This window comes from Antechinus flavipes, chromosome 2 (genome assembly GCF_016432865.1).
Source record: "Antechinus flavipes isolate AdamAnt ecotype Samford, QLD, Australia chromosome 2, AdamAnt_v2, whole genome shotgun sequence".
Lineage (NCBI taxonomy): Eukaryota > Metazoa > Chordata > Mammalia > Dasyuromorphia > Dasyuridae > Antechinus > Antechinus flavipes.
Genome location: NC_067399.1, coordinates 579,891,702 through 579,905,576, shown reverse-complemented (window position 1 = coordinate 579,905,576; position 13,875 = coordinate 579,891,702). Strand labels below are relative to the sequence as shown.

Below are 13,875 nucleotides of genomic sequence, written 5' to 3'. Positions count from 1 at the left end.
TTGCAAGGTTTAATAAATATTTGTTGATTACTGTAGTTTTAAAAAGCAACAACTTTACTAGTTAGGAGAGCAGACAAAAAAATGTTACTTCTGTGAATAATCTAAATCGATTTGAGAATCTTGCCCTTCCCTTCCAAGCCTAAGGGTTTGCTGCTATTCTCAGCTCCCCCCTCCCACTGTGTATTTGAAACATTTTAGCTACCTAGAGTTTAACAGATCTTTTGTCTTGTTAGCATTCATCATTCTTTAAGTTATGTAACAAGTATGTTTTTGTATGTCAGAAAAAACACCCTGAAAGTGATCTGCCAAATAAATAAAGTTGGAACTTTCGAAATAGTTTTATTCCTAAGTGAAGATGAACATTTGTGAATTTGAAAGATGGGTAAAGGCCTTTTATTGTTTCTCTGAAATAGTCTACTAGTTAAAGCTTTATATTTTTGTGATACTAATGGTGTGAGGAACAAATGCTTTTCTGAAGCAGTGGAGAAAAAGGTCTTTTTATCAGTCACTGCAATATTTTTTGCTTTGCAATTACCAGATGCCAACTGCATTTGGCAAATGCTTATGAAAATATAATTTATACGACTTACTAGTTGATGTATTTTATTAGCACATGTCTAGTTAAATGCAACTAGAAAGATTCCAGAGGAGAATATACATATCTTTATCTTAGAGGGGTCGTGTGTATCGATAAAAATTGTGTGTATATGTATGAACATACAGTGCACACACATATGTTCCTGCACACTATAGTGTTAGGAAAAATCTTAGAGCAAGACAGTAATCAGATAATGAAGGGAAGATCTCTGGGGTCCATCATTTTGTTTTTCAAAGCAGAATTGTGCAGTTCTCCTTTCTACCCCTAGAGGCCAGTTCTCTTATGTTCCCTTGTGACTGCACCTGAGTCAGCACTGATTCTTTGTTCTTCAGGATTGGCTCCATTCCTAAAATAAATTAGGATGGTCAGTTAGTGGAACTTTTAGTACTTAATTTCCTCTCCCGTACCCCTCATCTCCCCTCTCTCCCACCCCTCCTAAAAAAAAAAAAAAGCCTTGCACAAACCACCTTGTGAGACATCACTGGTACATAACAACACATGTCCTAAGTGTGAAATAGAAATCTAGTGTGTCTGGTTCTAGTTAACCATAATAATTATTCTAATTGGTGTTATAGACTCTATTTTAGGATTCCTTAGAAAGTCAGTCTAAACCTAAAGAAATCTATGTGTTGTTTATTTTGGAATGACCTATCAAGAAGGATGTTCAGTGATAACATTTTTCTACTTAATGTCAAGACTATTTTATTAGGGAGCTGTTCTACAAAGGCTCCTTACAATAACTTGTAAATGATGAAGGAGGGGGGGGGCGGAATGGAGAAGGAGGGAAAGACAAGAGTAGAGGTTATCTTGATTAGGATGTCACCAGCCCTTTTAAGTCTGTTTCATTATTAATAAAAATTGGAACTTATTAAGTTTATATCTTTTTAGATAGCTTTATATAGATTACTAAATTTAGAAATATACAGGATTTGCCTAGGGCTGTATTAGCAAGTACATAATTGAATACAAAGGTTTAAAAACTTGTGTTATGAATACATTTTCTGTTGAAACATGTTACCTTAGTAGAATGGAAAAAATAGCATTTAGAGAGTCTTTTTCATCTTAAGATCATAGGACCAGAGCTGAAAGAATTTATAGGTTAAAAGATGCTCTTTTATCAATTATAAGATCCTTGAGTAGTAGCTACTCTCTTTTAGAGATGAGCTTATAACTATGAAGGGAAAAATTGATGTAATAGCATTAGGATTGGAGAATACCCAATTCTAGTTCTATGTTCATACAGCTGTTTAGGTCACCTATTTGTCTGGTGTTTAATTTTCTTCTTGTTGGTGGTTTGGGTGTGGCTTTTTTGTAGTGCATGTTGCTAGTTCATTTGTCTTTTATTATTTTGGGGGTAGGTCAAGTTCTTGGAGAATTTTGTATCTTTATTTACTCTAGCAATTGCTAGAAAATTTCCTATTCAGGCCTGCTTTCTACTATTTAATTTGTTGTGAATGTGGCTTTGGCAATCTCTTCTTTGATTGCATACAGTTTGGGCACTGAGTAGTTCAAGAAATTAAAAATTAAAAATAGAAATGATGATAATATCAGGTAAAGCCAAGTTCCTGTCATTTTTACTATTTCATTAGATGTTAGTTGTTCTTTGCCCTCAGCCATCCACCTCACTATATACTTTATTCCCTCAAAAAAAAAAAAAAAAACACAACAGTAAAAATTGGGGCAGCTAAGAGGCGCAGTGAATAGAGCACCAGCCTTCAAATCAGAATGACCTGAGTTCAGATCTAGAATCAGACATTTAACACTTTCCTGGCTGTGTAATCCTGGACAAGTCACTTAACCGCAGTTGCCTCAGCAAAAATAAAATAAAAATTACTAGATCCAAACCAAGGATTAATATAAGTAATTTAATGTTACCAAGAGTAGTTGAACAGGCCATTTTAAAATATTTTTTGTAACTATTAGCATAAGTTTTTTGTTGGGTTTTCTTCATTGGGTAATTCAGTAAATTTAAATGAAACTTATCTTGTCTACTATGGATAAGAAAAACAAGCTATTTCCCTTGGATGAAGTAGGATACTATTTAAAACTTCAAAGGGCCAGAAAGGATGGGGTAAATTGTAAATTTCCAGTTCCACACCAAATTGTCACAAGTATTTAAACACCCTTAGCATACCAATCTGGAATCTGACTGATTTGTAGATGATTATTTGATACCTTAGGGCATGAATTTCTATTTATTTTCTCCCAACCCTAATTTAGACTTGAAGCTTTCTATACAAAAGTTGAAAGGAAGGTGAGTTAGTTCTGCAATGTGGAAAAAAATAATTTGCATATTACTTTCAATCTAGGATTTTATGGAAGACCTTGGGTTATGGAGCAGAGAAAGGAACTCTTCAGAAGGTAAATCATTATTTTTCAAAGGAGAGAAATAAAGATGCTACTCCTTCTAAATATAATATTTTCCTTTCATGTGGGATTGTTAACATCATCATACAGAACTACTTGTAGTGGATAATTTGATGTTCTAACATACTTTTTATGTTTTAATTGTCCTTTGAATATTGGTACTTTTTGAAGGAGTGTAGGGGACTCCAAGGCAAGAAGAGTATATGAATGTTCAAACATGTTTAATTTTAATGTTAATCTATACGTATGCAGACAACTCTTTAAATATTTTATTCCCCCTTTTCCCTTAAAGGCTACAGAAGTGGGAATTAAATACATATTTGTATGCACCAAAAGATGACTACAAGCACAGGATGTTTTGGAGAGAGATGTATTCAGTGGAAGAAGCTGGTAATCTTTTTCCTTTTAAACATTGTTTTCTGAATATTTGTGTGCGTGTACATACACATACACCACTCTATACACACACACACACACACACACACACACACACACACTCTCTCTCTCTCATATATATGCATTTATATGGAAGAGGAAAATAGGTATTTATCCAATCTTTTATCCATTTAGTCATGTGAGGATTTCAATAATAGATTTATTAATACTTCTCAATTTTTTTAAATATTTCTTTGAACAGTTTCATTGGGTAGAATTAATTGAAGTCAAGCTTATGGGGTTAATTCTAAGTTTCTGAAACATGATTCTGGTGCAAAGGATATCAATAATTGTGTGTGTGTGTGTGTGTGTGTGTGTGTGTGTGTTTAGCATTTTAAGTTTTACATAGTGCTCCTTCACAACAAACATCCCTCTGAGATATCAAATGTTTTTATTCAAAAACAGAGGAACAAAACAAATCTAAGTGGTTTTGACTCCATAAAGTTAAAGCTTGAGCTTGTAGAGCATGGAGAGATTTAGGGTTAAAAATTCAATTGAGAAAATTATAGTCCACCCAAGAGAATCTAATTTAGAATCACACATAAAATTGGAGACCAAGTCATCATTTTACAGTCAAAAGAACTGAAGTCCAGAGAGTTTACATTAGTTACCCAAAGTTGTCAGGGCAAAATTGTAATTCAAAACCAGGGCCACCTTCTGATTCCAAAATAGTGTTCTTTCTACTCTTCTGTTCTAAGAATGTGAATAACTCAACTCAAAATCCATCTCTGCTATAGTGCCTTTCTGGTTTTGGCTCAGCCTCAAAACAATAAGTGTTTTTTTAATCTTTATAAATTAGAATATGAACTTCCCTTGCATCGGCTGTTGAGTCATTGAATAGAGGTAAAAGTCCTATCACTTTGACTTAAATTATTTTCATAATTAAATATCTGGAATTTGAACACAATATAACCCAGAGGACAAAAAGTAGCCAAGGAGATGGACTTGAGAACATTTTTATTTTTCTGGGGTTGTCTAGTTAAAAATTGTTCATTCTTTACAGCTTCCATTGTGTACCTTTGTAGTTAAACAATTTATTATCAAAATTGTTTTAAAACACTAAACCTTCAAATTAGTATCTTGAAGTGACTTTCAAAAAGTTAATGTTAAGACATGCAAAACAAAGTTTTGGTGGAATTATTTGGGGAAATATAGAAAAGTTATGGAGAATATTAAAAATCCCATTAAATTTTTAAACTTTTATGTTGAATGTAATACTGTTTTCCTTAATGAAAGAACTTTCATTCAAAACTTTGAACACTTTAAAGCACTAAAAAAAGTACTTGTTCTGAAAACATTCATTTCTATTTCTCCAAGTCATTTTTAATTATAGATTTTTTTGGTTTTAGGATTTTGTGTTTAAAACCATTTATCTTCTAGCTGCGTAAAGGGGCACATTTAAAAAATCTGTATTTACAGAATAGCTATAACTTGATGCTTTTGAAAAATAAGGGAATAGGAAGTTGGAAGTTTTCTTGAAGGTGTGAAAGAGTAATTTTTTCTTAATAAAGTTCTCTTGGTTCTGCTCATTTCACTTAGCAACAGTTTGTGTCTTTCCAGGCTTATCTGAAATCAGTTTGCTGATCACTTATAGAAAAATAATAATTCCATTACATTCATATGCCCTAACTTATACAGCCATTCCCAACTGATAGGCATCCACTTAGTCTTCCATTTCTTGCCCCCCTACAAAAAGGGCTGCTACAAGCATTTTTTCACATTTGAGTCCTTTTCCCTTTTTTATGATCTCCTTGGAATATAATGAAACACTGTGGAATCAAAGGGTATGCACCTTTGGGCATAATTTCAAATTGCTCTCCAGAATTTTTCATATCCCCTCCAAAATATATCATTATCTTTTCTTGTTATCTTAGCCAATCTGAGAGGTATTGTCTTAATTTGTATTTTTTTAAATAAATAGTGATTTAAAACATTTTTTCATATGACTAGAAATGACTTTAATTTCTTCATCTCAAAATTGTTCATAAGGAATAATTTTTCAAGTAAAAGAGGAATCTTTCTATGTTATTTGTAAATACTATTGTCATCATTTTATATCATGACTGTTTTTATTGTTTCCTTCTACCCCTAAATAAAATGTTACTTTGTATGGCTTGATATTTGATATGTCGCTCACTTTTAGCACAGTTGAGAAAGATTCTCTTCTTAAATTTATGAAAAATTTGAAAGCTTCATTTGCAAGATATGAAATTATCTGTAAACTTGTGTTTTGTTTTGTTTTTTTTTAAGAGCAACTTATGACACTTATTTCTGCTGCACAAGAATATGAGATAGAATTCATCTATGCCATCTCTCCTGGACTGGACATCACCTTTTCTAATCCTAAAGAAGTGTCCACATTAAAAAGGAAATTGGATCAGGTAGTTCTTTGTTCCATAAAGATTGGGTTAAAGATAGCTGGGTATATCTATATCAAGTTTAATGAATTGCAATGTCACATCTGAAAGGAAATGAAATTCTATGACTTCTAGGGCAATCACATTTTATGCTTCAGCTAACTGGTAGATAATTTTGTAAAATGAAGTTAAGAAAATTTCACCCCAAGAAACCATTTAGTTCAATTCAGACAGCATTTTAAAGTGCCTACAATGTGCCAGTGTACTATAAAAATGAACTAATCCTTGTCCTCAAGTAGTTTATATTTCACTGATGGAGGTGGCATGAGAGTGAGACAGGAATTTACACGAAGTAAGTACAATATATACATAGTAATTTCAGGGCCAAGTTGGGGAGATGGGATGCTAATAACTATTATAAACCAAAAAAATATCTTATTATAAATGGCAGTTGAGCCAGGTGTTGAAGGGAATGGAAAGACTTGAGTTTTTCAAGAGGGAAAGCATGCTAGGCATGGTGAATGAGCCTATATAAAGATGAGTACTCAGAGATGGAATGATATTAGCAAATATTGAGTTGATCAATTTGCTTGAAAAGTAGTGTTTGAAAAGAAATAACTTGTAAGTAAGCTGGGAAAGGTGGACTAGAACCATATTGTAAGGAGCTTTAAATGTCAAATACAGGAGTTGTTTGATCCTAGGAAAAAAAGAGTGCCACTAAACTACTTGAGCAAGGGAGTGATATAGGCTTGTTCTTTACTAATAAAAATGTTTTACTAACATAAAAAAAGTTTTATTTTACTTTAGTAATAGCTTTTTATTTTCAAAATTCACCTTTGCAAAACCTTGTGTTCCAAATTTTTCTCCTTCTCCTAAACAACAAGTAATCCAAAATAGATTAAACATGTGCAATTCTTCTAAACGTATTTTCACATTACTAATATAAATTTTAAGGCTGTATTGAAAATGAATTAGAAAAGAAGGAAAAACAATTAGGCTCTTGTAGTCCAGGTAATAGGTGATATGAGTAGAGAAAAAATAGATGGGAGATAACATTGCAGAGGTAGGATGAGGAATATTTGGCAATCAATTAGCCATAGAGAGAGGTAAATGGGTTGAAATTGGGATTGTTTTCATAGTGATTGATCTGGCTTTGGAAGGTAGTGACTTTCACTGAATTAGAAAAGATAGGACATCCTGCTTGATGAGTTGGGACAGAGATGAAAGTTGGGGGAAACAAATTTTAAGTTTGAGAATCATGGAACATTGAGATGTTCCATCTCCATCATGTCTAGCGTTTGATAATACCAGGAATAAAGTTTAAAGTAGAGAGAGACAAGAAATGAAGATTAATCAATCAGAATTTATTATTGTGTTCCAGACATTGGGAAGACAAAGACAAACATGAAAATATATGACCTTAAGTAACTTAATGTGGAGGATATGTGTCTATAATTAATGAAAAGTAATTCTGGGAGTACTTCATATAGAAACAGAAGATGGCAAGATGTCTGCGGTGTATGGAATAAAGCATGGTCTAAAATTGGTTAAGATAAGTTTTTTTACCAGTTAGGAGAGTGGCTCAACCTCAGGCAGTCTTAAAAAAAATCAGAGGAGAAAATATCTAAGAGGAGATGATTAAATGCATATGTACCTTGACATAGAGGTCAAAAAGGATGAAGACAAAAGAAGCTTTGAATCTGGCATTTAAGAAATAAGTATATTTAACAAATAAGCTTTGGAAAGAGCAGTTTTAGTTGAATGAGATTGGAAGCCATATTGCAATGGATTGAGAAGTGAATGAGAAGAACAAGTGAAGGCAATGAGGCTATTTTTTTATGTTTGGCTAATAAATAGATTGAGGGAATGTGTGTGTGTGTGGGTATCTAGTGAAGTTTTTTAAGGGTAGAGGGGATTTGGGCATATTTGGAGAATAGGACTAAATCAGTAGATAGGGAGAGTTTGAAGATTGGTCAAAAAATCCTCATTTTCCAGTGTACCTTTTTGAAAATTATAGCTTTTTATTTACAAAACATATGCATGGTAATTTTTCAACATTGACCCTTGCAAAATCTTCTGTTCCATCTTTTCCCTTCACCCCTTCCCCTAGATGGCAGGTAGTCCAATATATGTTAAATCCTATAGCAGTCTAGTGTTTGACAAACCAAAGATCCTAACTTTTGGGATAAAAATTCATTATTTGATAAAAATTGCTGGGATAACTGGAAATTAGTGTGGCAGAAATTAGGCATGGACCCACACTTAACACCATATACCAAGATAAGATCAAAATGGGTCCATGACCTAGGCATAAAGAACGAGATTATAAATAAATTAGAGGAACATAGGATAGTTTATCCTCTCAGACTTGTGGAGGAGAAAGAAATTTGTGATCAAAGATGAACTAGAGACCATTACTGATCACAAAATAGAAAATTTTGATTATATCAAATTAAAAAGCCTTTGTACAAACAAAACCAATGCAAAATATATGTTAAATCCAATATATGTATACATATTTATACAGTTATCTTGCTGCACAGGAAAAATTGGATCTAGGGGGAAAAAAAAAAACCTGAGAAAGAAAACAAAAATGCAAGCAAACAATAACAGAGTGAAAATGTTATGTTGTGGTCCACACTCAGTTTCCATAATCCTCATTCTGGGTGTAGATGGCTCTCTTAATTACTGAACAGTTGGAACTGGTTTGAATTTCTTTTTTTTTTTTTTTTTTTTTTTTTAATAAGTATAACTTTATTGACAGAACCCATGCCAGGGTAATTTTTTACATTATCCCTTGCACTCACTTCTGTTCCGATTTTTCCTCTCTCCCGGATGGCAAGCAGTACTATACATGTTAAATATATCATAATTCAATGTACCTTTTCTTAAAATTAGGCCAACACAAGCCTGTGGGTCCAGCATGAAACCCTTCATGGGCTCCACAAGATAAAAATTGTTTTCATGAAAATATTAAGATGTTATTTGCATATTAAAATGCTCCTCCTTTTTCCAGTTTCATATCTGTGTAAGGATTTTCTTCATCTGCATTTATTAAGCACCTATTATGTGCCAGGTACAATGCTAATTACAGATATTATCTTATTTGAGGATCACAACAACCCTGAGAAATAAATGCTATTATCATCCCCATTTTATGTTTGAGGGATATTGACTATATCATCTAGATATGCTTAAACAATAATAGTTAGCATTATATGTCACTTTTTAAATTTTGCAAAGTAGTTTATAAGTGTTTCATTTTATCTTCATAATCACCATAAGAGATAGGTGTTAATATTATATTCATTTTACAGATAAAGAAATGTAGCAGGAGAATATTAATGATTTGCCCAGGATCACATAGCTAATAAGTGGCCAAGATCAAGAAGAAGTATTTCTGTTTTTCTCAGTTAATTATAAGGCAAGATTCTAAAGTTGAGAGAAGGGAATGTATTATACTTTAAAGCTTAAAGGAGATGCTAAAAGGTTTCAAACAGCATCTGTGACATGTGATTTTTTAATTAGTGTATAAGGATTGCTTTTGCAGCCTGAGCCCAAGTGAAATTAGATAACTTATGGAATTAAAAATTTACATTATAATGGATTTATTACTGTTAAATGAATAAACAAATGTTTAAAAGTTTTATCAGTTTTAATTTATAATATTATAAGTATCAGTAGATATAGCATATATAAACTTAAAAATACTTTAAAAGTATAAAGGGATCTAAGATCACCTACCTGACCTACAGATTAAAATAAAATAAGGTCCCCTACAGTTTTTTTCCTATCAAGCTTTCTAGTTTTATTTCATATTTCCCAATTTGATAACTCTAGCCAAATTAAATTATTAATTGTTTCTAGAACTTAATATTCTGTCTTCTGTGTCCATGCATTCATTCCTACAAATCCCATACCTAGTGTGTTTTTCTTCCACCTTGTCTTCTTGGAAGACAACTCATTTCTCATCGACATTTCTCAGTGAAACCTTCCTCTCCCTCTCCTCCAAGTTAATAGTGTTCTTTTAGTTATTTATTTGGTTTGAAGTAAGACCTAATCACAATTATCTCTCAGAGAGGAATTGCTCTTATAATGAGTCAGGGTGGGCAAAGAGAAATGCCTCAGCATTAAGAGACTATTATGCTTTCCTGGTGAAGGTGGTTATCCTGTATCCAGGGACTTTTACCTAGAAGTTTGCCCTTTCTGACTTAAAGAGGTTGAACAGGAGGATCAGGATTGAAAGTATTATGGGCTACCACCCCAATGAAGAAAGTAGGGCACTTCAAGGTCTCTGGACCAGGCTCCTCTAAAAGGCTGGGGATGATTTCTCAGCCCATAAAAGTTCTTGGTTCACACTGCTTCCCAGCACAATCTGCCATGGAAAGAAGACCAGTTCGACAGCATGTTTTGGGTGAAGCAAGGCAGGGGAAGTAAATAACCCTAAATTTTCCTGAGAATGCCTCTAGTTTTGGAATCCCTCCTCTAAGCAGCTTTGCCATCCCAAATTGCTCAGTATTTCTTGTGGAGTTGAAGCAGGTAAAGCGAATAAGTTTGGGTAAAGATGCACCTGGAAAGACAAATTCCCTCTACCTCTTCTGGGTTTTGTCCTGAATCATAAAACAAGCAAAGGTTTCGTTATGTTCTGTAGTCACTTTTTCCCCCCGTCCTGTCTCCCCAGTTACTCTTGAATTGAATATCTTTTTTAAATATCATATACTTTAGTAAATTCAGGGGTCTTTTTCTGCTGATTTTATATGTGGAAGGCACATTGGTTAAATTGTGAGGTTAAGAAGAAGAATTGGGAAAAGCAGTCAGATATGAAGATATGACAGTAAAGAGATCATTGGTGAGCAGAGAGGTGGAGATGGCAGTTTTGAGTTCAATAATGAATTTAGAAGTCGGATAGCAAAGGTTGAAAAGTGGAAACAGTGAGTAAAAGGAGTTTTTTCAAGGATTTTGGCCAAGAAGGGGAAGGAGGATAGTAGCTGCGGGACAGGAGATTTGGGCATATTTAAAGGCATTAGAGACAGGAGAGAGATTGAAGATTAAGTCTGCTGGAGAAGAGGGTGTGTGATCAAATGGAAATGTAGAAGGGTTGACTTTGACAACTTTGTCAGAAAAAGAAGAGAGGATGGTGTCAAAGGGTATTGTAGTGAACATAGAAGGACCTCACATTCAGGGACCTCAATTTGTACGTAGGTACTTAAAGATTGGTGAATTAGAATGTTTTTATTGATATGAGAAATCAGTAAAATGAATTTAGCTAGAATTTAAAGGGCTACATTTTTCTTCAGGTTCTAAGAAGTAATGTCTTAATAGGAGTGCTATCATAGCCTAAGTATGTTAGACTTTTTAGTCTTAAGAATCTTAATATTTTCTTCCAGGTTTCCCAATTTGGTTGCAGATCTTTTGCCTTGCTTTTTGATGATATTGATCACAACATGTGTGCAGCAGACAAAGAAGTGTTCAGCTCCTTTGCTCATGCCCAGGTTTCTATAACAAATGAGATTTATCAATATTTAGGAGAGCCAGAAACCTTTCTTTTCTGCCCCACAGGTAAAAGCATCATTACCCCCTTTATAGTTTGTTACCTTCAGGGGGATGGGTATGTATGTACAACTGGCTAATAGGGAAGAGTCATTTCCATAGTATCTAAAGGTTTTGATGAAAATGTCTTAAATTGAGAAAAATTACATTTAAAAACACTCATATAATATTTGAAGAGATGGTTGAGGAAAATCACTGTTTCATATACAATTCTTTGTTATTTGTATATGGAAATGTTATGTTTGGGTTATTATGCTTAGAATTTTTAAGATATGTGTAATATGGTGATGGAAAAATCAAACAAGGACATTTTTGATTCCACTTTTCATTTCCATCGATTCCCTTCTTTGCCCCCATTTATGTTTGTACTTTTTTTTTCCTCTTGCACTTCTCCAAAATAAAATCCTGGGGCTTGAGGAAAAATTTTTTAAAATTTTATTTTAATAGTATATTATTTCCCCCCTACATGTAAAGATGGTTTTCCATACTCATTTTTGTTAAATTGAGTTCCAATTTTTTTTCTTTCCTTCCCTCACCTCCCTCAACTTCCCCAACCCAAAACAAATAAGCACTTTTTCCATTTTTTTCAGTAAGTAAAAGGTTAATTCAGTTGTCCCCCACAAACTCAACAATAAGTCTTATCTTTCCTTAGGAAGTGATTAAATTATAAAAGATTTGAACTGGAATAATTTCATTTTAATGAAATTATTTAATGAATTTAATAATTACCTTTCTTTCCTACAGCATATCACCAGGTTTAATCTACATTGATGGTCAAAGGCAGCATGAATGTTCAGTACTTTAATAAGATTGTATTAAGAATTATTTAAAACACATAAACTTAAATAACATTTAGAAGCATTAAACTTTGTTGGATAAAACCTGCATTGTCTGAGATAAAATTTAATTTTCATTGTCATTGAGATGAAAATTAAGCAATGTGGGCAATTCAAATCCAAGATTGATTGTTGTCGATTGTCTTACAATACTGACTACTCTTAGAATACTAGGAGGACTTCTGGAATAATATGAGGATAATTGTCAGAATTTGTTAGTTGATCTTTAAATGAGTGTCTTAGGAGATTTCAGTATTTTGAAGGACTAAACCCCATTGTATTCTGTAAATGATAGTTCTCAGACTTCTTTTTTTAAAAAATGGCATATAGGTTTTTTCAGAACAGAATTTTTTTTACTTAAAAAAATTTTTTTCCCCACTAATCAATGTTTTTGAACTTTCCTTACTCAGAATACTGTGGAACTTTTTGCTATCCAAATGTTTCTCAATCTCCTTATTTAAGGACTGTGGGTGAAAAGCTGTTACCTGGTATTGATGTGTTATGGACAGGTAAGTCTATTGTTTTAAAGTATATAAAATAAAGATTTTGATGAGATAAATTAGGAAAGGCACTTATCTGGTTAATTGGATTTTCTTGTAATCTTTAATCAAAAACTTTTTTGCTTTTACTCCTGAAAAACTTTACAAAATGTGTTATTTTCTTTTTAATAGTACAATAAACTGAAGGTCATTTTATTGAAAATTAAATTCAATACTACTATTACTACTGTGAAAAGGTATGACAACCAGTGGCTCCAACAAGAATCCCTATGATTCTAAATTGGTCACATTGGCCAGCTACCTAACTACCTCTGAAGATTTCTCCCTGTTCCTTAATACCCATTCGTGGCCACCCTATCCCACATTTCCTCCTTTTGTTGCAAGTTGTTTATTATTTTTCCAGCATTGTATATATAGATAATTAATTAAAATTGGAATAAATGTTTATTGACTTAAGTGCATGACATCAAGTCTTAAATAAAATAAATCTTTTGAGTTGTCTAATAAGTTGGCTAATGTCTGCCTCTTTCTCCTTAGTCATATTTTTCATATTTCTCCCTCTTCCCTCCAAAAATGTGAGATTTAGGTTAGTTTGTATTAATTTGTGGTAAACTAAATCAGTTTTATGAGCCATCTAGAAAGTTACTGTAATAGATTAAACTTATGTTATTATGTATACTTACATAGGCACAGATAAAATATTCTAATAGGCCTTACTTATGGTTATAGGTCCAAAAGTTGTTTCTAAAGACATTCCAGTAGAATCCATTGAAGAGGTTTCCAAGATTATTAAAAGAGCTCCAGTTATTTGGGATAACATTCATGCTAATGATTATGACCAGAAGAGACTATTTCTTGGACCATACAAAGGGCGATCAACAGAGCTCATCCCACGACTAAAAGGAGTCCTGACTAATCCAAACTGTGAATTTGAAGCTAATTATGTTGCCATTCATACTCTGGCCACCTGGTACAAATCAAATATGAATGGAGTGAGGAAAGATGTAGTAATGAGTAAGTAAATTTTGTGGGAGAAAAGCTGGGAACTATTCTCAAGTAGAATAAATATAACTTCTGCTTTCTTTTTTTCTGAGGTGATAAAGCTTAGATACCTTGTTCATTTGAGCCAAACAAGCAAATCCTTTAGACTTAGGAGTTTGTCTTAGCTTATACAGTTAAACATTTGTCTTTGAACCTCATTTGGGGCCAGCACTGCTTTACCGCACATCTTT

General features: G+C 33.0%; 1 protein-coding gene across 1 annotated transcript in view; it reads left to right on the top strand.

Annotated features, from left to right (window-relative positions):
• OGA (O-GlcNAcase) overlaps positions 1 to 13,875 on the top strand; it is a 31,364-nt gene that overhangs the window by 1,514 nt on the left and 15,975 nt on the right. The window contains exons 2-7 of the mRNA XM_051981268.1: positions 2,908 to 2,959; positions 3,258 to 3,355; positions 5,651 to 5,781; positions 11,145 to 11,316; positions 12,554 to 12,652; positions 13,373 to 13,657. Coding sequence (XP_051837228.1) covers positions 2,908 to 2,959; positions 3,258 to 3,355; positions 5,651 to 5,781; positions 11,145 to 11,316; positions 12,554 to 12,652; positions 13,373 to 13,657 — 837 coding nt within the window. The remainder of the gene's footprint in view (positions 1 to 2,907; positions 2,960 to 3,257; positions 3,356 to 5,650; positions 5,782 to 11,144; positions 11,317 to 12,553; positions 12,653 to 13,372; positions 13,658 to 13,875) is intronic.